At 50.6% G+C, this 25334-nt stretch overlaps 6 protein-coding genes across 6 annotated transcripts; 4 read left to right on the forward strand and 2 right to left on the reverse strand.

The window, feature by feature from the left end:
* Positions 1–658: 658 nt before the first annotated feature.
* On the forward strand, positions 659–2301 carry LTR84_007290 (uncharacterized protein; the record flags this gene model as incomplete). Its single annotated transcript, XM_064850843.1, has 7 exons — positions 659–897; positions 965–1220; positions 1277–1322; positions 1378–1634; positions 1690–1837; positions 1893–2043; positions 2112–2301. The coding sequence occupies 7 exons, from the start codon at positions 659–661 to the stop codon at positions 2299–2301; spliced, it is 1287 nt and encodes a 428-aa protein (XP_064702509.1).
* Positions 2302–4968: 2667 nt separating this feature from the next.
* LTR84_007291 (uncharacterized protein) lies at positions 4969–8682 on the forward strand (the record flags this gene model as incomplete). The annotated part of the gene is made up of 1 exon (XM_064850844.1): positions 4969–8682. The coding sequence occupies one exon, from the start codon at positions 4969–4971 to the stop codon at positions 8680–8682; it is 3714 nt and encodes a 1237-aa protein (XP_064702510.1).
* Positions 8683–11150: 2468 nt separating this feature from the next.
* Positions 11151–12904, forward strand: LTR84_007292 (uncharacterized protein; the record flags this gene model as incomplete). Its single annotated transcript, XM_064850845.1, has 3 exons — positions 11151–11223; positions 11286–11651; positions 11709–12904. 3 exons carry the CDS (start codon positions 11151–11153, stop codon positions 12902–12904), a joined length of 1635 nt encoding a protein of 544 aa, XP_064702511.1.
* A 466-nt stretch (positions 12905–13370) lies between these two features.
* Positions 13371–14909, forward strand: LTR84_007293 (uncharacterized protein; the record flags this gene model as incomplete). The annotated part of the gene is made up of 2 exons (XM_064850846.1): positions 13371–13438; positions 13502–14909. 2 exons carry the CDS (start codon positions 13371–13373, stop codon positions 14907–14909), a joined length of 1476 nt encoding a protein of 491 aa, XP_064702512.1.
* A 268-nt stretch (positions 14910–15177) lies between these two features.
* Positions 15178–17295, reverse strand: LTR84_007294 (uncharacterized protein; the record flags this gene model as incomplete). Its single annotated transcript, XM_064850847.1, has 4 exons — positions 15178–15314; positions 15415–16323; positions 16457–16871; positions 16996–17295. 4 exons carry the CDS (start codon positions 17293–17295, stop codon positions 15178–15180), a joined length of 1761 nt encoding a protein of 586 aa, XP_064702513.1.
* A 778-nt stretch (positions 17296–18073) lies between these two features.
* Positions 18074–18753, reverse strand: LTR84_007295 (uncharacterized protein; the record flags this gene model as incomplete). Its single annotated transcript, XM_064850848.1, has 2 exons — positions 18074–18605; positions 18662–18753. The coding sequence occupies 2 exons, from the start codon at positions 18751–18753 to the stop codon at positions 18074–18076; spliced, it is 624 nt and encodes a 207-aa protein (XP_064702514.1).
* Between the last annotated feature and the right edge of the window lie 6581 nt (positions 18754–25334).

Below are 25334 nucleotides of genomic sequence, written 5' to 3' on the forward strand. Positions count from 1 at the left end.
GACCTCGATGATCATCACGCTGGTGGAATATTTCCCGTGCTTAGATGATGCATAGCCCCATGCTCGAAGCTGGACTGTTGCAAGTATTAGGTCTGGCTGGTAAACAACAGTGATGGGCTAGTCGATTTTGAGATATCGGTTGCAGAAAGTCCCTGGACTCTAGGAGTTCTTGGTGTTTCTGGACTATAGTCTGGACGGTCCATGCATTACAAAGGCTGTTTCCTAAGCAGGAGATTTCCCATGCTGATGGCCGTTGTTAATAACTTCCACTATATTGCCAATATCAGTGGAGAGGCCTGGTGGAGCATCGCTTGTTGATTCATGTCGGTTAAGACTCGTTGTGGAGTGCACGTACGCACGAGAACGTGGGCTGCCCTAATCTATCGGCAAATGAATTCATGAATTCCAATCGTTCTTCGGATAGCTCCGTTTGTAGCCAATGAAAATGGAGGACTCTCGACCGAGTACTCTTCCCACAATGGCGTGCTGTGGCGTCAGTTTGGGAACATGTTGAGTTGGGCATATTATCTCCACGTGCAAGTATGGACATTTGGTGTGCAAGTTCCGAGATGATATATAATCAGTCGAGAACTAGTATGTAGGGCACCACACAATAAGTGCTACCGCCAAGTATTCGCTGGTGAGCAATATATCAGCAATGGGTTCTTATCAACCAGAAACGACTGTCGCCATCATAGGCGGAGGCCCGGCCGGTTTGGCCGCAGCAATTGCTTTGTCCAACTTACCCTATCTTTCTGTCACCGTTTATGAGCGCAATCCAGAGCCTCGAGAGGTTGGAGCAGGCCTGAGTTTGAGTTACAATGCTTGGAAGGTACTTGATCTGCTCGGGGCTGCCGACGGAGTGAAAGGATCATCCAAGCACGATACGCGGCATAGGTATGGACATCTCCACGGGAATCTGATGGCATAAAGAACTCCCGTATTCATATTTCTCGGTCTCTAGAAATGGTCACAATGGCGAATTAGTCCTATTTCAACCATGGCCAGAGAATGCCAACTTGGACAAGCGGGGTTCCATAAGGGCTCGCAGAATTCGGCTTCAAGCTGGCCTTCTTGCCAAAGTGCCTGAAGGGACCATCCGGTATGGGAAGAAGCTGATATCTGCCAAAGACGCCGGAGATAGCGGCGTACGTTTGTCGTTTGAAGATGGCACAGAGACTCTTGCAGATCTTGTTGTTGGAGCTGATGGTATACGATCTGTAAGGTAGAGTCCATCTGGCAGCGAGAGGATGAATTCTGACATCTAGCCTTACAGATTGTGCGGAAAACACTGTATCCGGATCTCAAAATCCACTTCACAGGTGTGTCTGAATCGAGTTAGGCTGGGACTATCAAATGACAGACTTTGATATGCAGGAAACACTGTTTGGCGCACGCTCGTTCCCAGGGCTACCCTTGCACATATTCCCGATATCTCAAACGGAACATCATGGTGGTATGTCAAAGGTGGCCATGTCTTTCTTTCAGGGGTTGATGATCCTTCCGAAATCGAAGCTGGAGGAGAAGATCTGTTCGAGCTTTCCGTAAGATCTTACCATGAACCTGATGTTCCAGGAAGGACAGTGTCGTGGGGAATTCCAGCGACGAATGAGAGAGTTCAAGCGAGATTTGTGGTATGTTTGAAACCTCGACCCCTATGAAAACCATTCTGATTCTCTGCTCTACTAGCATTATGACCAAAGGGTTCGAGATGCCATTGCAACAGTTCCTGAAGGTTCATGGAAAGAGTTCGCGGGCTTCGCAGGTCCAGGCCCAGAAAAGATCACCGGATGGGATAAATTAGTCCTCATAGGGGATGCCAGTCATCCACTTCACGGTAATTCCTTATCAGCCATGAGAAAAATAGATAGCTCTGACACTTTCCTTTCTAGGAGCATTTGGTTCAGGAGCAACTTTTGGGATGGAAGATGGTTGGATTCTAGCACAAGCGATTGAACTTGAGCACAACCGGTCATCGGAAAATGTCATCGTACCAGCTCTGCAGGTTTTTGAGGAGATTCGGCTCCCCTATTACCAGAAGATGTAGGTCTGAAGGGATACTTGGTTGGTGGAATTTGATGTTGGCAGTGCTAATGGTGTTTTGCACGCAGGTATGCCTATCTCAACGACCAATTGGGAAGGGTGAACAAAGCTGGAGACCAGACTATTGAAGAAGTGCTTGAAGCTAGATTCAAGACATTGGGTATCAACCAGGAGGATAAGCTGGCCTGGATTTACAAACACGACATCGGGAAAGTTTGGTCTGATTATCTGAAAGGCGTAAAAGAAGCACTAGATTGAGGGTCAGCTTGATGAACAGGGACCGAGTGGATGAAACCTTATCGAATGTCTAGACCGACTAGTTCGTACTGAGTGGTTGGGTACCACGCTGTCGTCACCTCGAACTTGGCGGTTCCAGCTTAGTCACCTCCAAGGCGACATCGATGGTACATATTTCGCCGACGACGCATGCTAGACCAAGGGAAGTAAGGTAGAGAGACCCAATGAATAGACGAACGTCAGGATCATGGGTGTTTGTGACCGGATGACCATGAACTCTCCCCTTTTCGCCTCATTACATATCCTTGATTCGTGCATGCAGAGACGAGTCACTTACCGTTCCAGATAACCGTTCTCTGTCTTCTCAGTCTTGAGCGAAAAGTAAGCGAGGAACGAACCAAGTAGGAGCACCTGGTCCATGCAACAGTAGGGCTAGCCACTAGGTTCCCAAAGTCGGGTTCATTCATCCTGATAGAAATGAATAGTGATCGAGGGTGAAGGTGGGGCTTGACTGCGTCCCAGAACGAGTCAATAACGAGTTAGTAAGTATCGCAGGAAAGAAGATTCCGTTCGGGCCGTGCTAGAACCGTCATGGATCCGTTCTAAGGGGCACCGGGCAGCAGGAGCGCAAGGCTGGCGATGGGTTTGGGTTGGAAAAGCTGAAATGCGTCCTGCACCTTTCTAAGTGGAGCCGATGTCTTGCTTCTTCCTTGCTGCAACGTTAGTACAAGACACAGGGCCTTAGTTTTGCTTCAGACGGCCGACGGGACAAATCGGAGACACTGGTAGATTGGTCGATACTGTGCTGCTTGGAAAAAGGAAACAAAGAGTTGGCAACGAGTAAAAGAATATCACGAACGTTTACGGAGCGACGGAACAGCCCCACATTCTAGGCGCGATTTCGACATGGGGCTGACGTCGAACGCTTGAAGATGGCCTTGTAGAAACGCAACGCAGGAGGGTTCAACCAGGGTATCCTACTACTAGTCTCAGGAAATCAAATCCACTGTTACCAAGCTTGTGAGTCCTATTGTACCCGTAGACCCGTCCTAGAAGTAAGGGGAAACTCTAATACTATATATCTGCGGCTGTATACAGAGTACCGAGGCAGTGTTCAAGTGCAAATACCACCGAGGCAACAAGGCTCTAGAAACAAGAGCAGGATGAGATTGACGATCAAACGGTGGTTTCAAATGCTGAGGAAGCCGCCGGAGGGTTCCCCGGAGATCTGAGGACGGCACTGGGCAGAAGTGGAATATTCTGATCATGTTCTCTATTGAGGTCTAGTTCCTAGCCACAGTCCGGGGAGAAACCGTTTCGAACCAGCCCGAAATATTGGCAGGGGCACAGACTCGAGTGCAGTATGGGTTAGGATCCGATATTGAGGACTGAGGGATTAAATGCCCCTACTGCACGTTGACTATGTCGAAGATGGAAAGCGTGGTGATACTCAATGAGCTGATGAACATTGGGTGACTCTGTTTGAGCACCCATACTTGGTAGTTAAAAACTCCCCGCCGGGGAGCTTGATCCCCACAATCCGTACACCTAAAGACTTTCTTCTGGGTGACTAATTTGTTACACTTTGGGCTACGAGCAGTTAAGCAGTTGGGCTCATGTGTTTTGAAACCGATTCACGGCGAGCTGGATATATCTTCTCGTACAGGGGATGATTGTGCGTATATCGTATGCATACTACTCAGCATAGCAAAGACACCAGTCTAGTTGGAACTTTATACAATGGGAATAAATACTTGGAACGCTCAATGGACTCATTTTGACAGCCTGGTACCTCGACCTATCTCATTCTCAATCCAAGCATTGGTCAATCCCTATCATCACTCGCCTGGGACCATCAAAGGCCTACCCATATCAGATTCGGAGCGCAGGGTGAATTAGGCTATTCTCCGAGCATGGTCTATTCGTCCTAGGCGCCCAGATCGCCTAGTCCCACCCTAATTTGGGGACATCAAGCCCCCGAATTTGAACCCCAGATCGTTTTCATTGCCTACCGCGAGTGTTGGATTCGTCAATCTAGCCTCAGCCCCTACTCGCAAGCCTAAGCCTAAGCCTAGGCTTCCAAAGCCCAGGTTGTTCTCCGAGTCGTGGACCATCATCGAGCCATCGTGGATTCGTGGTGCTTCCCGCAGACAGCCTCCAGCTTGGAGGGCGTCGTCGTCCATGCAGGGCAACCTCCACACAAGTTAAGAAGTAACTAGCATCGCCCTCGCTTTGTCCATAGTCGGCTAGAAAGGTCGACTAGGTTTCTCGCGGGTTTCCCGCCCACCTGCAAACCACTGGCAGCTCCACCACCTCTGACGCTATCCTTCTTTTCCCACACGGGCCTCGAGTCTCGACTAAACCACACTCTACTGAGTCGTCCATCTCATCTCAGCCAAAAGTCGAACTAACAACAACCTCCCCGACTCAAGCTCACTCAGCCACTTGGGTCTTTCATCATTCGAAGCCAGCCTCGTCATCCCTCTTTACTCGGTACTGATCATCAGCTATACTGCCACTATCTATTGTATATCTCTACATCATTCAAGTTCTTGATCAGTGCTCTGGTTGTCGGGCCGGTTCCCCCACAAATTCTCTCCTCTTCACCACCCACATTTTCTAGCTGTCATCTTGCATGAAGGATATGCGGTTCTCCGTCGACTTGTGTACGTTGAATCAACGGCCAACATGACCAGTTCATCTAAACCTGCTGGTTATTCTCGATCGGACTATCAATCCAATTCATTCTCTTCCACCGGTTTCATCATGCCTGGCCCTCAGAACCCCCGCATTCCCATGGACAGCAACATCAACTCCCAAGCTCAACAACAACACCAACCTCCAAACCCATCCATGTTTGATACCTCTTCGCCCATCTCGATCGACTTCAATTTCCCTTTCACTGGGAGTCCTCATGGGAGTAGCAATAGTGGAATCGATGCCCCGCCAGACATTCGATTAAGTCATGCGCAAAGTTTCCCCAATCGAGCTCCTCCCCAGGATCCAAATCGATACGCTTCTGGAAGAGTACCCAGTCCTCAACACCGTGCCAGTCTCGCAAGTATCGATTCTGCATTCGATCATGACATTTTCGGACCTTCTACCATGAATCAATGGACGCCTACAAATTCAGCCAATCAAGCAGTGAGTAATTCTGATTCCTCGCCAAGGAAAGCGGCCAGCACCACAGACCAGGACAAAAAGTTACCCATCGACGACGAGAAGCCACCAGCATGGAGCGAATTGAAGACGAAAGCAGGCAAGGAGAGGAAGCGTCTCCCGTTGGCGTGTATTGCCTGTCGACGCAAGAAAATCCGATGCTCGGGAGAAAAGCCCGCGTGCAAGCACTGTCTTCGTGCCCGAATCCCATGTGTCTACAAAGTCACGACTCGAAAAGCCGCACCCAGAACGGATTACATGGCGATGCTGGACAAGCGACTAAAACGTATGGAAGACCGCGTGATTCGCGTGATTCCAAAGGACGAACTTCCCGATCTGAGCACCACAGGCCGTGCCTCCGTCCGACCACCATTGCCGGGACAAGCGCCCAAGAAAGAAAAGGATCAGGCCAAAAAGCGTTCCGCCGACGAGGCTTTCACCCAAGAACTGAGCGACTGGAGAACATCCAAGGAGAAGTCCACCCTCCTCGATCCGACAGCCGGACTCCGCAAACAGCGCGAGGGAGAGAACAAACTCTTCATCGAGGGCTCCGAATCCCTCCCACCCCAACATATCCAAGAACACCTCGCCGAGGTCTTCTTCGACTGCGTCTACGGACAGTCATATCTCCTGCTCCACAAACCGAGTTTCATGCGCAAGTTGAAGGCGGGCACGATCCCACCCGTCTTGATCCTCGCCGTCTGCGCCATCTCGGCGCGCTTCTCGACACACCCGCAGGTCAGCACGGAGCCAGCCTTCCTCCGCGGTGAGCAATGGGCGACACCCGCCCGTCGGATCGTCGAGAAACGCCACTACGAACCGAACATCACCATCCTCACCGCCATGCTGATGCTGGGGCTGCACTATTTCGGCACTTGCGAAGGCGGCCTGTCGTGGTCGTTCGGCGGCCAAGCCATGCGCATGGGATACGCACTGCAGCTGCACCGCGAGCTCGACCACGACCCACTGGGCCGCAACCAGATCGCCAACTCGAGCGACTCGAGCAAAAAAGGCGGTCCCAAACCACCCGAGCTATCCTTTACCGACCGCGAGATCCGCCGCCGCACCATGTGGGCCTGCTACCTGATGGACACTTTCAACTCGTCCGGGACGGAGCGGCCCTCGTTCCTCAACGAAGACTACTATCAGATCCAGCTGCCGATTAAAGAATCTCACTTCCAGATGGAAGTGCCGGGCCCGACGGAGGACCTGCACGGGAACGTACCGCTGACGAACAAGAAGTCGCTGGAGGCCGGGCTCAACAACGACGTGGCCATTGAAGCCAAAGCCAACATGGGCGTCGCCGCGTACATCGTGCGGGGCGTGGTGCTGTGGAAGCGCATCGTCAAGTACCTGAACCTGGGCGGCAAGGAGAAAGACCCGCACTCGATCTGGGACCCGCTGTCGCAGTTCGCCACGCTGCAGCGCCAGATCCAACAGCTCAAGTCCTCCCTGCCGGACCACATGGCCAACACGCCGGAAAACCTCGCCACCCACGTCTCGGAACGCCTCGCCAACCAGTTCATCTTCCTGCACATCGTGCTCGCGCAGGCCTCGCTGTTCCTGCACCGCTTCGCCATCCCAACCACCCCATCGCACCGGCCGCACCAACACCACCAAGCCTTCACCGCGGCGGGGATGCCGAAACCGTTCCTGACCAACTCGGCCAACACCGTGATCGAGTCGGCGGCGCTGATCTCGAAGCTGATCTCGGAGTCGACGGGCCACACGATGACGGTACCGTTCGCGGGCTACTGCGCGTACGCGGCGGCGACGGTGCACGTATGGGGCATCTTCAGCAAGAATGCCAGCCTCGAGGCGTCCAGCAAGGAGAACCTGCGCCACAACTACAAGTACCTGACGCGCATGAAGCGCTACTGGGGCATGTTCCACTACATGGCCGAAAGCGTCAAGGACATCTACCGCGCGTTTGCCGACGTCTCGTCGCGCGTCGCCGCGGCCCACCACCACCACCACTCACAGTCTGCCCGTCCCATCTCCTCCGGACAACAACACCCGGGCTCGTCACTGCTGCTGCGCCGGCCGTCGGGCGCGGGCGGGACACACACGCCGCTGATCCCGATGGATCTGGACGGCCTGCCCATGTCTGGGACGGGGTCGCACGACCGCACGGCGTCGTCGACGAATCCGCCGTCGCGCAGCGAGACACCCGGGCTGGGCGGCGACAAGGCCGGTGGCGGCCACGGCGCGTCGTCGTCGTCCGGGTCCAGTAAAGCCATGTTCCAGTATGGGGACTGGTTCGACAAGTACCCGCATGGCGTCAGTGAGAGTGAGTGGGAGAAGTCGCATCTCGAGTATCGGCGTGAGGCCGGCACGGCCGATGCCGTCATGTCGCAGCGCAGTGATCTGCAGAGTGTCGAAGAGTTCTTTGCCAGTTTGAGCCCGCCGAGTAAAGGTGAGGATGGCGTTGGTGGAGCAGGATCTGGAGCTGGTGGAAGGGGGAAGAAGGTTGCGAGGCGGAGGGGGAAGAGCGTTGCAGAGAACAAGAAAGGTTCGAATGCTACAGCCAGTGCGAGTGCCACTGCTACAGGGACAGGAACAGGAGTGGTTGGAAATGTTGGCACTGCTTCTGGTGCAGGTGCTACAGCCACTGTGAGCGGAGGTCTTTCGTTGGACACTCAACGTCAACAGCAAGCCCAGCAATCACAACCAGGACTACATATTCCAGGCACGACACCGACCGGACCCGACCCCAACCTCAATCTAACACATCCGTTCAATCCATCCGACTTCGATATCACATCGCCCACGTTATACCATACCCCTCAATTCCCAGGAGGCCAACAAGTACCAGGACATGCCTCGTCCAACGACCCTTACAATTATCACGCTGCGGGGTTCCCTTTTGTATCTTCACTACCCGAAATCGATCGACAAATGGTCTTCGGGGCATATGCCGGGCTGGACCCTTCGGTCGCTTCGACGCATGGAACAGGTGCCCTCAACGACAATTCTCCATCGATGGGCCAATTCGGAGCAAGTAACCCATGGGAAGGATTGGATATGGGAGGGTTCGGAGGATATGGAGATATGCATGGTGGAATGATGGACACAGGATCGTCCGCATGGTTGCTTCCATTCAATATTGAGCCTCCCAGTTATGGTAACCTGGAGGATTATGGTGGAAGCGCATTAGATGGAATGGATCTCGGAGACCTCGCGGGACCGACTGCTGGTGGAACAACAGGTAGTGAAGTTGGCGGCTTCGGAGAGCAGTCGTAACTTCAGGTGGTGACGATCAACTTGTCATGACCAGAGAAAAAGTGGGATACATTCGTTTCACATTGTGTCGAAATGCTTGGGTACATATAGCATCTGAAAGAGCAACTTGGTGGAATATATTCTTTTCAACATATGTGCAGGTCATATCATTGCATCAGTCATGGCGAGAATGGGTCGAGTTGGACCGCAGACGGCCAATTTTTTCCCACTCAATCTTCCCACTCTTCATCCAGCTGATCGATTAATCGGTTCTCGGCTTCTGGATCGTTGTTTCGACCACCAGAAGGATTTTCATTGGTGCCGACGCGGTGGTAGCCTCTTCGCCCAGCAAAGAGTTCGGTGACTCGATCGGGCATTCGATGGGTACAGGAGGAAAACAGGATGATGAACATGTCCTTGATTAGTGAAGAAATGTTAGTTGATGTTGATTGTGTACGAGTCAGGGTGTGTCGGATTTGTAAAGTGAGGGCTGCCATGGATCTCTGGTATCTGTGCCACGACGCTTTCGACGGATAGAGAGGGACAACGGATTCTAGAATGCAACACGATGTTTGGTAAGGAATGGCGCATGGCAGAAAGGTGACAGATGACATCGAGATATGACGAACGAGGGAAGCAAGGAGATACATACCGAGAAGAAGCCGAATAAACCAGCCCAGACGGCATAGTTGGGCAATTGGCGCCATCCTCTTTGATGCATGACACTTCGTTGGTAGACTACACCACCAATGAGGTATACCAGAAGTGCGATGCCCAGGATGACACCAAAGACGCCTCCAGGACCCAAAGTGCCTTTCTCTTCTGATTGTGTTGTACCTCCGCACGCGTAGCGTGAGCGGACCTCGAATATGTAGGTACAATGGTCGGGAGATCCGAGGAAAGAGATGGCCGGGCGACCCGACAGAAGAGGAGAGGTGTCGCAGATGAAAGAGAAGAGGGTGGACTTTCGACGATTGCTGGACCTCATGGGGACCAGATTGGAGTCCAGGGGGAGACCCTCTTCATCAAGGTCGGGACAAGGAGAACCTTGAGTGTAGTTCAAGAGTAGCTTCTTGCCACGGAACAACAACTGGTCATTCTGTTGACCTATGCTGAAGATGGTGCCTTGTGTGTCTTTGTAGAAAGCCGAGATGTTTGCGACCTTGGATGAAGATACGCCCTCGACATCTTCGAGTGTTTCAACGACGGAGCCACAGAAATTGATGGAGAAATTGGAAGGGTAGTCGTAGCCTTTGGCATGGTAGGACTCATTAGAGGCGGATTGATATTTTGTGCCCTCGGTGGATAACTGTAAGGGGCGCAGGTCGAAGAATGAACCGGTCGCGGGAGAGTAGATAGTACAGGGATTGGTGACAGGTTTGACTTCGGTTGAGGCGAGGGAGGAAGAGGAATATAAAGAGAGGAGAAGCAGGGATATTGATGAGAGATGCATGGTTTGTTCGGCAGTTGAATGGTAAAGGAGAAAATCAGTGATTTGAAGCTTCTTGGACCAGCAAGCGCAGTTGGTGGAAGATGACGGGACGCGGCAGTTGATGAGGATTGTAGAAATAGTGAGTGGTTCTAGTCGAGTGATTCTAGTAAGACAATGAATGGCTTTTGGAAAAGGCAGATGAAGAGAATGACAGTTGATGTAGCCCCGTCTGGTGGGTGCCTGAGAAGAATGATTGAAGAAAAGTTGCCGAGTACAAAATGCAGGCAGGCACGGACTGAATTGAAGGCAGGCGCGACGGGTGAGATGGAGATGGCGATGGAGATGGCTGCAACTGCCGTGGTGGTCGAGTACTCGTAAGTGCAGGTGAACAAAAAGGAGGAAGGAACAATGTGTATACTCATGCTACTCGTACTACAATTATTGTCTGGATGGCTTGCATTGCGTAATTCTCTCTCTCTCTCGTCTCCAATGCAGGGGCAGATTTCCCTAGGAGGTCGGTCCTTGGAGACATAGCGGCCTGGATCCTCATGGTCAGTAATTGGAGGCGCAAAAAGGACAGCTGGGAGAAGACAGAGAACTGAAGTCTTGGCATGCATCCTTTTCAATAGCCTGGGCTCCTTCTAAGATTGTGCTATGATCACTCTGTCGCCCATGCTTTACTTAACCATGTGTCGTCGTGTTTGGAGACAAGCCCGAGATTCTCACGACCAGGATCCCGTGATGCATACGAGGACGTGGATGATCTACCATTCAAGTTCTCCAGATACGACTCTAGTTGTCCGGCATTACCTACGGGTAAACTCCTTCAGGATAAATTCCAGTTGCAATCCACTTTTAAAGTCTGGCACTGCATGATGTCTTCATCTTGCGGGGTGCTCATGTGCCCGTCCTCCCCACCTTGATTTCGAGCTCTTCCTCGTGTAACATCGGTGAGTGATCATGTTGTCTTTATGATCCCGACTTCAATGTCTGTGCGAGACCACATATGAAGTAGTAGGTGAGAATCGTGGTAGTTGATATCTGGAACACCGTTGCCATGCCTCCTCCACCCCAAGCCTTATCCGATAAAGACGACGACAACTTTCCGGCCCAGCAGTTATTCGTTCTAGGTTTGCTCCATCCAAACACTAATTCTTTCCACGGGCAATTCACTAATCCTCGACAAAACCAGGTCTTTGTCGGTTTGCTGAGCCCATTGCCTTCACTTCCATCATAGCATATATCTACGTCTTTGTACGAGATGTGAGACCCGATGACGAGGCCAATGCCGCCGCCTATGCTGGTCTCATGATATCGGCTTTTGCTCTGGCAGAGTCATTGACATGCTTCAGTTGGGGTTCTTTGAGTGATCGAATCGGTCGTAAGCCCGTCGTCCTCTTCGGTCTCGCCGGGACAGCCTTGTCCAGTTTGGTCTTTGGTTTCTCCAAGAACTACTGGCTTGCTCTCGGAGCCCGCGTGATCGGCGGCGCCTTGAATGGCAATGTTGCTGTCATCCAGACCATGGTTGCTGAAATGTGCAAAAGACCAGAGCACGAACGTATGTCACATCTACTCCGTCCCTGCCAATACCCCCAGTTGACACATATTTCTCCAGCACGAGCTTACAGTGTGATGCCTTTTGTCTGGACCGCCGGTGCCATTCTCGGTTCGGGGATGGGTGGCTATCTTGCTCAACCTGCTAAGAATTTCCCCGAGACATTCCCTCCTGATGGTCTTTTTGGAAAATACCCGTACCTTCTACCTAATTTGATCGCCGCTGGCTACATTGCTGGGACAATTGTGATAGGCGCCATTTTCCTCAAAGAAACGAACATTCCGACAAAGGTGGAATCCCTCTCACAGCAAGATGTCTCTACTGCCTTTACCAACGAACGTACACCTTTGCGCCCACGGCAGAGCATCGATCGCGTCCAACATGGGTACGAGTCGCAAGAGGGCAATCAACAACCCTCCCTTTTAGGCACCAATCTGCCGCTGACGGCGGGCACCACAGTTGATCTTCGTCGAATGTCTGCAATATCAGTAAGCACCACCGGGGGTAGTTTCCGACATCTGGTTGGAACCCAGCAAAGGCGGAGTTCCAATGCCATCAGTGACGACGAAGACGAAGAGTTGTCGAGCCCTGGATCCAGTTCCACTTCAAGTACAAGTCCTTGGACCCGAGAAGTCAAACTTTTGATTGTTCAGCTCATCATAATGGCCTATTACCAGATGGCATATGGTTCTCTCTTACCAGTCTTCTTCGTTGATGAGCCCGATCGTCCGGGCTTGGATTTCCACGGCGGGCTCGGCTACACGGTTCGAAATGTGGGCGTGTTCTTATCAGTCAACGGTGTCGCTTCATTACTCATCCAAGCTTTCATCTTTGCGCCATTTGTGGCCAATGTTGGAGTTTGGAAGTCCTTTGTATGGCTCACCATACTCGTGCCTCTGACCCATGCGGCAGCGCCATTCTTGACAGCCCTCTCAGGATCAGCACTGGTGGCAGGAATCTATGTGGATCTGATATTGAATAATTTCATGCTGATCGTCATCTATCCTTCCCTGTTGATACTTTTGAAGAATGCCACTCCTTCTTTGTCCATGTTGGGAAAGGTCAACGGTCTGGCAATGGCAGCATCATCAGGTGCACGGACGGTTTCTCCGCCTCTGACTGGATTCTTTTACAGCAAGTTAGGGTCAGCCGGAGGGTTTTGGAGTATTGCAGTGGTTGCTGCATTGGCCGGGGTCATGATCTACCCGATGACACCACCACAGGACCCAGACAAGGTTGACGATGCTGAGGGATAGAAGTGGTTACATGGGATTGGCGAGCATACCGGGAGTATATTGGGAGGCCATATAATTATTTGTAATGGGTATTTTAAATCTCGAAAGGCGTACTCGTATGGGCATGAATTTGGACACCACTGCAGCGGCTGACGCGCATTCCGTCACGTCGCGTCGCGTATTCCGTATTCGAGTTCGAGTCCAAGTTGGTACCTGAGATCTCGTGGAACTGGCAGACCAATTAGATTGTGAATTCAAGACAAGAGATCTGGAAATCTCAAGAAAAGTGGCATCATCATTTTTCTGTTCGGCCAACCACCGATCCGACATGCTTTGCCTGCGCTCAACTCTGGGGTACGCCATCTAGACCCCATTTCCATTTCCATTTCCATTTCCAAACCTCAAAAGCCACTCGTTATGCCCTTCTCAATACCACTCCTTCTTGCTACAAGTTCCATTTCTCCACCTCGGCCTTCCTTCTGTGAAAATGGCAGTCGACAGCACCACCAAGTCTGGTCCAGTCCACCTCAAACACGACTATGAATTCTTTGGACCGTAAGTCGTTGCAAAACTGCAACCAACAACCCACATCGACAGCTAACCTCATCTGCTCTACAGTCCCGGTGCCACAGTCTTGACTTTTGGTCTTCCTATTCTCATCTACGCCAGTCTTCTCTTCTGCAATGATGTCTCGGGATGTCCTGTCCCAGCTCTCCTCGATCCTCAGAACCTCACATGGGGCAAACTCCTCTCGCAGACACAGCTGGCTGCGACAGGATTGCCAGGCTTATTCGACCTGAACGTCTTTGGCTGGGTTTGTGCATACTATGGGCTTCTCGTCGTCTTACAGCTCGTCCTCCCGGGAGAGGAGGTTGAGGGCACAGTTCTGAACACTGGAGGACGCCTCCACTACAAGTTCAACACTTTCAACACGGCCATTCTCATCTTTGCTGGTTTGGCTGCCGGTACAGCTGTTTATGGTGTTGACTTTGTTGTCTGGACCTATTGCTGGGACCATCTGGTACAAATCCAAACCGGCGCTCTGATCATCTGCACGGTTCAAGCCATCTACGTCTATTTGGCCTCCTTTACCATCCCACATCCCGGCCAGCCCAATCCAGAACATCGAGAAATCGCCCTGGGTTATTCAGGCAACATCATCTACGACTTCTTCATTGGTCGTGAGAAGAACCCCCGCATCACCATTCCCTCGTCTATCCCCGTGATTGGAGGTCAAGTCATCGACATCAAACTCTTCAACGAAATGCGCCCTGGTCTCATCGGCTACTGCATTCTGGACTTGGCCTTCATAGCCCATCAATACAAAGTCCACGGTTATATCACGGACTCCATCCTCCTCATCACCACCTTCCAAATGTTCTACGTCCTTGACGGTCTTTATATGGAACCCGCCATCCTCACCACCATCGACTGCATTCAAGATGGGTTCGGCTTCATGCTATCCTTCGGAGACATAGCCTGGCTGCCCGCTCTATACAGTATTCAAACTCGCTATCTGGCCGTTCACCCCGTCAGCCTTGGTCTACAAGGCATTGCTGGCGTCCTCGCCATCCAAGGAATCGGATACTACATCTTCCGCTCCGCCAACAACGAGAAGAACCGCTTCCGAACCGATCCCACCGATCCACGCGTCGCACACCTGGATTCAATCTCCACCGAGACCGGATCGAAACTCCTGACGTCCGGCTGGTGGGGTCGCGCCCGCCACATCAATTATCTCGGCGACTGGATCATGGCCTTCAGCTATTGCCTGCCCACTGGCATTGCCGGATATCTGATTGAGAATTACCAAAACCCGGTTACTGGAAACGTCACCAGTGTCCTCAATCCAGGTCCTGCTCGTGGCTGGGGTATGGTATTCACGTACTTCTATATCATCTATTTCGGTGTTCTTTTGGTGCATCGTGAACGCCGTGACGAGGAGAAGTGCCGCAAGAAGTACGGCAAGGATTGGGAGCGTTATTGCAAGATCGTCCCTTATAGGATTATCCCTTATGTCTATTAAGCACATCACTCACGCGGACATTCTACACTTCTGGTTATGTATAAATATCGTCCTGCTCAAGCAGAATAGTCGAGGAGATGAAAGCGGCTTTGGCTGCTATTATACCGACCATGATTAAATTGCTTCGTCACTCCCGAAATGGGGCTTCATATCTATCATTTCCTCTCAGCTGTCTCCAGGACTATATCTTCCGTCTTCTTCCATCAATTCTCTGAAGCTTGCCCTCACCCCGAACCCACCTCCCTCCAACCCCCATCCATCTACACATTCAAATCTTCCCGCAAAAAGGCAACTCAACGACCCGATGAATATAATCCAACACAGCCAACACCTTCTCGTCTTCAAACCTGCGGCTCACAAGCTGCAGACTCACTGGCAGACCATGAAACTCTTGCGCGTCGTCATCTATTACATTCAAAATCAGTATCAGCAGCAGCATGAGTAGCAGCATGAGTAGCAGCGAGCTGAACAACTGGCCACCGCAATAGCATGAATCAAAACTTACACAATCTCCACGCCTGCTCATCCGCACCGCTCATGAAACTCGCCCTCGGCCTCGAATACACCACATCGACTCTCGCATCGACTTTATCCACGGGAAACACGGCCGCCGGATAGTCCAGCAGATTCCACACAGCGGTATAACCCCAGTATTTGGCCGTGTTATGGCGGTTCGCCACACCAGGTCCAACAGGACACAGGATCACATCGACAGTGTCATCACCACCATCACCATCAACACCAGGCCCATCTGGTCTTGACCCTATCCCTGGTCTTGACCCCATCCCGAACCCCGAACCAGTCGCGTTCCACCTCGCAGCATATTCCCTACGGTATTCCTCGCGCTCTTCAAGCCAGTACCCCAACTCGGCGGGACTGAGGTCTTTGACACAAGGATTCTCCTTGATGATCCATTCCGTCAACGGCCGCCACGGCTCATCCGTCTGCGCGAGGATCTCGGCATCGCCCCGCCCGCCGTCCGGATAGTACAAACTGCTCAGGATGGCCCAGGCTTCGTCGTGCACGTGCGCTTTCCACGGCACGACCGTGACGTTCGGCACCGCTGCGAGTTTCTCGCTCAGGAGGGTCAATGCGCGCGTGATGGGCGGGTGTGGGAGGACGATGTCGTCGTGGAGCATTACTCCGATTCTGAGTTTTGTGGTTGCTGTGATGGCGTGGGCTTGTGGTGTCCACGGGAGGGGGATCATGGCGGGCTCGACGAGCCAGGGCTTCGCGGTGATGACGACGCGCATGAAGAGTGAGAGGCCTGCGAGAGAGGTGCTCAATGGCCCGATGCAGCTTATCACATTGTCGGCGCCCGCGGCGATCGAGGACCATCCGTCGGTTGGAATGCGGAAGCCCGTTGGCTTGAGGCCGTACAGGCCGTTCAGTGCGGCCGGGTTGCGGATGCTTCCTGGAGATGCTCACTTGTCAGATCCTCACTGAGTCTTGGGACTGTCTATGCGCTGGCATATTCTACGCTTTCTCCCAAAGAAAAGAAAGGTGGTGGATACAAGGACGATAGATAAATGCACATAATGACCCACCACCAACATCAGTCCCGACGCCCAAACAACTCCCCCTGAGACCCAACAACGCGCCTTCACCCCCGGAACTCCCACCCGCCGACAAAGCCGTGTTGAACGGACAGACCGTAACGCCATACAACACGCTATCGGTCTCAAGGTGCATCATGCTCTGCGGCTCCGTCGTGCGCACGTAGAACACGGCACCGGCGTTCCACAGGATCTTGAGCACGTGTGCGTCGTCCGAGGCGATGTTGTCCCACCATGCGCTGTACCCGGCGTGCAGGCGGAGGGATTTCATGCCCAGGTGCTCTTTGACGCTGATGGGTAGGCCGTGCAGGGGGCCGATGGGCCGCTTGTGCGTCGTGTAGTACGTGTCGAGATATGCAGCACGGGCAAGAGCACGTTGCGGGAGGAGTTCGGTTATGCAATTTGTCTGGTTGGTTAGATATTGTAGAATCCGGTGGTATACATTTTGACCAAAACACGGAGATGAGAGCAGTATAAAAGAGGGACCAGCACTAGAATTCATCATGATGAAAAAAGTGCCTCTCACATACCAATTCCTGCGCAATTGCCGCGCGCCGGAGAAACGCATTCGTGGCGGCCGTGGCCGTAACCTCGCCCTTCGCGAGCATTTCCACAAGTCTCTCCGGCGGTTCTTGAGTGATCCTGTTCTCGAATTCATCGAGCAAAGTCTCCGGTACACCTGTGACGTCCTTGGGCAATGTCGCGGGCAGTTGCGGCAACGAAGGCCGGACCTCGTCGACGCTGGCGTCACGGTGCGCGTGCGCTTCTTGGCCGATCTCATCCCACGTGCGTTTCTTGCGCTTTTTGTTCTTTACTCCTCGGGGCGGCATGGTGGCGAATGATGGGCATATGTATGCTGCCGGACAGTAGATAGGCAATCGGCTAAATACTAGTATGATGTGCTTGCAAAAGATTTCCGTCGCTGGACCTACTTAATTATGATCCAGGAATTGAGGACACCTCATATCGTTCAAAGGTCAATGGTCTATTCCTTGATTATTCGGCTGTGGTCTTGAAACCGAGGCAATGAATGGTATCATATACTCCTTTCTAGATTCTCTCAAGAACAAAATGATCGAGGAAAGGGATGGGTGCCTGCTGGTGGCCTAGTTGATAGCGCGCTTCCGCGGTTAGTCAGCAAGGCTGCGTGCTCCTGACCACGATTTTGGTTTTGGAAATTTTGAGCTCGACGTCCAGCAACATCGTTTTGGGCATTCTTCTTCTGACTAAACCATATGTAATGGTCGGCCCAGGAGGTACAATTACAGTGCCACAAATTCTACCGATCGCCTTGGGCATGTACTCAAGTTGGTCTAGAAACGTGGTAAATTGGCCATAGTAGGCCACGATTTTTCTGAGAAGGACGAAATAAATTTGTGAACGACATATATGCATCAGAGCAGGACAGGACAATTGCTCATATATCTTCCCTTCTCCCTTCTCCCTTCTCTTAAAGGGAGGTGTCCCCCCCCGGCAGCCCATTCATTCTGTGTGAAAACACTACTAATAGCTCTGATGCATGGAACCTGGAGTGCAAAGTGAGTGACACGCCACTTGTCAGTCAATTTGAGATCAAAGAGCAGCCATCACGACGGTCCCTTTCGCTCTCTAGCTATCCCGTCTGCCGCTGTTCTCTTCAGCGCAATTTGTCCCCAGGATTTTTGCAGGATGCATAACATGAAACAAGGTGGTGAAAACCAGCATGATGCATGCTTCAAAAATCCAAAAGTATACTTCCTTCATCCACAGCTGAGACAAAGGCGATGCGAAAATCTGAACAGTGCGGAATATGTTGCGGACGATGACGAGACAGATCAAGACCAAAAGTACGGTTGTCGTGACTGTGTGTTCGCGAGTCTGTTGCTGAGTTCGTGTCGTCCAGAGAAGGTATATGAATACCGTGTTCATGAAAAGCTGAAGAAAGAGACTGGCTTTGATCAGTGCAAGGCCCGATTTGACCGCTCCGTCTGTCTGGTCGGGATTGAAGTACGTCGCGGCTCCTTGCGCTGTACACGTGATGACGGCCGAATTGAATCCTGTCATGATGATGGTGTACAGCTGTGGCCGAAACCAGGCAGGCGTTGGACCTGTGGCGAACAGGCGGATGAGAAATATGTATAACGGGACAGTGAAGATAGGGCTATCCACGTCTCAAGTCAGTGTCTTCATTTTATGATCGAGTATGTTGTTACTTACGTTGCGCTGTAGAACAGACCTTGGATTGCGCTAGCCAGGTTATCTGCATAATCTCCATGCGTTGTGATTTCGCGGCAGATGAAGCCGGCCATCATAATGATACATGCACATGGAAGAACCCATGTGTATGGCCATGATTTGTACTTTCTGTGAGTAGGTCGCATTAACACGGGTTTAATTCTATGACAAAGTCTCAAGAAGAACAGGACTGACCGGCTTTGCCATATGTGTAAGCCACAGGACGAGGCAAAGAAGATAGCAAAGACGGCTGATGGGCCCTTGACTGGATGAGCGAGGAATTTGTCGATGTCCGCTGTTGAGTTTTGAATCAATTGGTCTGTTGATCTTCAAGTAGGAAACGATACTTACTAGTGTCAGACATTTTCAATCGAAACAGAGAGCCGCGATCAAGACTCTCAGCATATAAGTCTGAATGATACTTAGGGACTGGGACCGAGGGGATAGTAAGCTGTGGACCTGCAAATCCTTGCACTGATCAATTGCTTGAAATCGAGAGTGTTCAGGACTTTGGTCATTGGAACGACATTCTTATATGATCTTTCAAATCTCCAGAGCAAGTGATCAATTCTCAATCCATAATATGGGGAAGTCAGTCTTAAGCCTTGAAAGAGCTTAGGGCGCGCAAGGCAGATTCCACTAAATTGACAGCCAAAAGAATACCTACCTACTATGTAATGGAAATAAATTTCTACCCACACCATCAACCTTTTTGGTCTGGTGATCGTTTGCGCCAATGTAGATCTATGAATCCCTTTTGCGATTTGGACAAGGTGAGGCCTGCTCTTCCCTATCAATGTGCATGATAAAAAGGTTATTTACACGTAGACAACAAGGCTCACCAATAACCCCTCAATGGGCATTGCATCCAGTCTGCCTTGTGCAGTGGCACAATCCGAGTTCGAACACTTGGCAGGGTTTTGTCAAGTATTCAAGACCTCGTCAATACGAACGAGAGATACGAATACGTCGCATCTTCGATGCTTCACACATGCCTCTCATTCAATACTCTTCTTTGCTCTACTCCGCTGCAACATATTGTCGGTCATGAAGGTCGGTCTCCCTATCACTAGGCCACATTAACATCACTCTATCCGTGAACTATGAGGAAGACATCAATGCCTCATCGAATTTAGACGTTCTATCGCTGGATTCTCCCTTGTAAAATCTCAAGACAACTTCTCTAGGCGATAAGTTCTCTCCAACGTTCCGGCTTCAAGTCGTCCCGGTGTTTGCTCTACTCCGCGCGTCTGCCAGGGAGCGACTGCAACCAGGGTAACACGACTATCCACGAACACACACTCTGTTTTCTTCCACGTTTTCAACCCCGGCGAACTCGACGGTGTGATCACAATTCGTTGTAGCGACCTATGGAATGACACAGATAACTTCGTGTGGATTTGAGAGAAAATCCTCACTATAAGGGAGTAGAGATAACAACATTGAACTTGATACCCACCCCACTGTCTCTTGGTGCCAGCAAGCTACTGATCGATTTGATCAACGATGGAACTTACACCATTCAGGACTGAACGATTTATATATAGAATAAGCGATTCGGCGCCTCTGTATATTCTTGCTTAGACCAGAACAGAGCTACTCCAGAGTTCTTTGATAGAACTCGCAACCGATTCAAAATCGTCTTCTGCGACCGTAAGGATAAAGAAGCACTCATCCAAGTTGGAAAGGGTCACATTGAGTGATGCACCTAGGACAATATCCACACTCTCAAGACCACAGTGGATGCAGCAGTAGTCAACGTTGAGACGTCCCCACTCATTCGGAGTTGCTTTAGCATATCAGTATTTATCTCAGCCGTCGACTATCCATCTTGACCAGTTGTTGAAACCTGAATCTTCGACTCATATATATCAGTCAGTCTCAAGATTAATCTCAAGGCGGAGAGGCATCCATCCTCACGCGCGTGCACCAGTCTGCCAGAGGGTCTTCAGATGCTAACAGTAAGTCTATCTTTCGCAGATATATGAATAATAAGATGAATTGTTGCCATTTCCTGTAAAATGATTCAATTACTGCTCGAACATGCGGGAAACATGTCCAGTCAAGGCGTTTATTCTGAAGGGCCCGGACGTCTTCCACCGAGTGCTTGACCATGAATTGTAGCCATATCAAGTCAGTCGTGGGTCTGACTCGTGGGTGAGGCGATAGTCCGGTCAGTCAGCAAGGCACCCCCTTATCACCCACTTATACCACGGAAGCTGCGACTTGCGAATGTCTTTTCTGTCAACCCTCTTGCATTCATTCCTAAGGATCGTCAAGTTCATTCATCAACGGTAGGGAAAATTGTGTACAGATCTGGCCCATTAAGGAGCGCTACAGGAGTAACCGTCAAGCAGCCATTGGACCCGGGGGTCAGCCTTGTCCTTCGTATCCCTGTACTCCGCTTCATTCGGGAGCAGAATTACCGCCCATGAACCAAATACGATGCATGTGCCACAGAGTGCTCTGACATCTCTGGAGAAGGTTTGGTAATCGTGCTCCGTGACCAGGCACTCGGAGCAAAGTGCATTCATTGGATGGACTCCGTCGGTGTACGTCAGCATTCGATAGTTCAATGCTTGATCACATAGATCGCGAGAGCACTCGACCAAAGGGTCGCAGTCGCCACGAATGAGCTCATGCGCATGACTGTGGTATTGTATCTCCGTGCCTACGTCGCGCGTTAGTTCCGTCTTTTCCTCTTTATAATTGTTACACTTACAAGCATCAACAAGAAGCACTATTAGTCTCAGAATCATGATGCGACTTTCTATTTGACAGTCGCGCTCAGCTGGGTCAAAATAGCTCTTGATGTGCGCGTATCCTGGCTTACATATCCTCTCAAGATAGATGAAAGCCAAAATGAGCCGCCGCCAATCCCTGAAGGAAGCAGTGAACACAATTCTGGCTTGGTGAAGGTATCTCTCTTCAAGCCTGACATTCTCAAGATTTCGAACACCATCAAAAAACCACCACTCATCTACTACTTGTTTGAACTGGTTGAAATTAGTCGTTCTTGTTCATTTGTGAACAAGATCATAGTGGCTTACCAGTGCAAGGGCATGAAAATGAATAGCTTTGGAAACAACACCTTCCCTTTCAAATGATGAACCTCGTAACTTCGACTGATTGGGCAATGTACTCGCTGTCATATGTCCCCCTGTTGCCGAGGTTGAGGCGAGCGCCATGGGCATTGTAGTTGTTTGGGATTCTGTTGCACCAACCTTCGTAGCTGCGAGTTTCTGTCGGCGCTGGAATCTGACAAGCTTTGCAGTAGGAACCTTCTTCCCCCTGACTTTGAAATCTCTATCCGGTTCTTCAAGTAATGCTCTCATTTCCTGGGTGCTAACGTTTTTACGCATCCCCCAAGCGGCAAGCCGCCTTTTGTATTGCTTGTCTGTGGCATTGAAATGATGATCTTGGCGCATAACCCGAATCAATTCTGTTAAGTTCAAGTTCTGGTGAATATAGCAAGATTCAATATGGTCACGGTGCTCATCCCAGCGTTCTGGAGAAATCCTGGCAGCACGAGTACTACCCGCCATTAGTGGTGCAGTAAATTGAGTTCCTTGATTAAGATGGAAGGACGAAGATAATTTCAACGACTGTGAGTTTGGATTGGGGAAAGCTGTTGGAGTTCTGATGGAACAGTGCGGCAGAATCACAGACTTATTGCCGTTTACCATACAGTGACAGATATTCGCAAGCAGAGCGAGGCCAGTCCTTGCTGATAAAAATTGCAACTTCTATCAGCCTGGAGGCTAAAGCAAGGACGTCTAGTACCTAGCTAGGCAAAGCCTTATGAGGGGCCCAGGATGACAAAAGTTGCAACTTGTGTCATGCAGGGATCAGCAACAAAAGTTGCAACTTGTGTCATGCGGGGATCAGCATCAACAGTTGCAACTTGTCACGCAGGAATAGGTAAACGCCACCTCGCCTTCGCTTGACACCACCAACCAGACAGAACGATATCCTTCCTTTCAAAGGTGGTCTCTGTCAGTCCGAGAGCGAGACGGGTAAAAAGCAAGGACAGAGAAGAAGGCGTTCGAGGACAAAAGTCGTTTTTGTCCGCCAGAAACTCAGAGATCCGACCCTGCCACGCTAGCGATGGTGTTGTTGAAATTCTCTCTCCCTCCGGTTCTCTCTTCGACAGGCTGACGGCCAACTTGAGAGTTCCCGCTTACCCAGCGGATTCGATTTCTTGCTTTAATGTATTGCTTGAGGATTGATGCGACATGGAGAAGCAAAAGTCGTTTAACAGAGATGCGCGAATTGGAAAAGACGACAAATACCTGCCAGGGCGCGGCAGTTAAACCAATAATCACAAGATGCAAGCCCGCAACAGTTGTCCATCTGGACATGAAGAGATTTCTTCTGAAATGTGTGCTATAGGGTATATATATGCCTGTTCGCTCTCACGAATATCCGCCATGCAACATTAGGACTTCTTGATCCAAAGATCGACCTGTTCTCGTCGAAGTCCGCTCAGCCTTACATCATCCATAGCCACACAGACAACCATTACTCGGCAATAATCAACCATTCATACTGTTAAACTTTTGTCATCCTGGCTGCTCTCCCCAGTGATGGCCATTTCAGCCGAAGTCATCGCAACTCTTATCTTCGGAATCCTTATGGCTCTATTCGCGCTTGGAGCCATGGTTCAAGCTGCGATATACGCTGCACGGAGTGAGTACATTGTCATCTACCAAGGTAGGATCATAGTGCTAATCACAATCTGGTCTAGACTCTTACATAAAGAACACATTCGAGCTTGAATGACCCATCGTACCAGTGGCCAATGCAGCCTATGTACATAACATGCGGGAGAGTATGCAATACGCTCCAGGGGTTACCGAAGATACAAAGTCCCCATATGGCTGATGACGGTATCGTTTTTCAGGGCGGTTTGTGCCTGGCTCAACCCTGGTCCGTCAAAACGGTATTCATGTGGGCCATGGGTACAACATGAGGGATTTGAGTTCGCATTTAACGACCATTGTTTCCAGCAAGACAGAGATAGTCCGAATGCCCATGATTACAGATGCATCCATGATAAGCCTGGCTGGACATTGACAGAACAGAGTAAAAAAACACGGATGAGATATACGTAGGTAATTGTGTGCAAGCGAAATGACCATTCTCGGATACCTCCTTCTGGCGAGAAGGAAACGCAGGCAGGCAGCGGGCTAAACATCAGCCAACCACTACAAGCCTAGGTAGCCCATAAGTACGCATGCCCAGGAAATGTAACTCCCATTTTGCAATCAGAGTCAAGTATTACTTGCTTCCGAACTGTAACCGTGGTGATTGTGGTTAGTTCATAGTGTATGATTTATCGTTCTATGGAGTGAGAGAAAAGAGAGCAAGAATCCCAAAGATTCAAGAGAATACCCACTGCTAGGGACCTAGGTAAGTAACAAATGGACCCCCTCTAGGAGGTTCGAAGGGCCAATGTTATGTACAATTTATCCGTCATATTTCTAGAATTATTGGCTGTGAAGTCGTGCTGAGCGAATGGAGGATGAGAAGTGGGCGTGGAATGGCAAGTCGACAACGCATGGTTATCAGAGAACGGAGGGGTGCGCTCCAATGGCAGGTAGACAACGCATGGTGGAGTGTACACTCGGCCAGTGAGAACATCGGGGAAATGGAGGCCCTGCATGACTTTCGTCAGTGGAGTTTTATCGCCACTTAGAGCGGAGCTTTTGCAGAGCGGCGTTGTGTGGCTCAGCTCCTCCTCGAACTTGACGCCTTCCCTAATGTTTTCTTGAAAGTTGAAACCTCAATCTGTTGATCAAAAGGTTTGAATAGATATATATTTGAGCCTGCGAGTCCAAGAACAACCATAATGTAGCCTCTCCTAGCATACTTTCTGTCAAAGCCAGACTTTCGCCATAACTTTCCTTACGGACGACAGAGACATGAACTCAATTTGACTCTTTTGGTATAGCCTTGGATCAAACCGAGACTCTTTGCACCCCCCGCCGTCCACCAATTATCAGTCAGCACTGTCACCTAATCTTTCCTGAAAGCCTCTTCCAGACGATGGCAGTCTCAGCCGAAGTCATCGTCACTATAGTATTCGGTATCCTCATGGCCTTCTTCGCCCTCGGGGCCATGGTCCAAGCAGCAATTTATGCTGCACGAGCCTGCCGTGGTAAGAAATGCATTATGAAGCAACAAAACATTCCCTGGCTGACCATGGCTGTGCTGCAGGTCCTTCAAGCTATCGCAAAGACAGCTTCGAGCTCGAATGATGCTCGAAAGCACACGTTGGATCCGCCCTATATGACAGTTCAGAGGGTGTTGGTGGTCTAGGACAGGGAGTATATGGCAAAAGGAATGGTCTGAATAGGGTTTGGCTAGCATTGTTATTCTGGTGGAGCAGCCTCGACTAAAAGGCAAATGCGATCTTGATCTCGGGTATCATCGTCATCCAACCCGGGATCTTGCAATTATGGAGTACATTGTCATTGAATACCCTCATGCAGCCAATGGAGTATCTTGTCTGTGCTCGCCTGTTGCTGATCTGGAGAAGCTTTCGACCAATTCCCCCGTCTGACATCACAGAACACAATTGAATCAAGATGCTCGGATAGTCTATATCAAAATTTTCATTCATTTCTGACTTGATCAAACATTAAGATAATGA

Source organism: Exophiala bonariae, assembly GCF_035927105.1.
Source record: "Exophiala bonariae strain CCFEE 5792 chromosome Unknown scaffold_28, whole genome shotgun sequence".
NCBI lineage: Eukaryota > Fungi > Ascomycota > Eurotiomycetes > Chaetothyriales > Herpotrichiellaceae > Exophiala > Exophiala bonariae.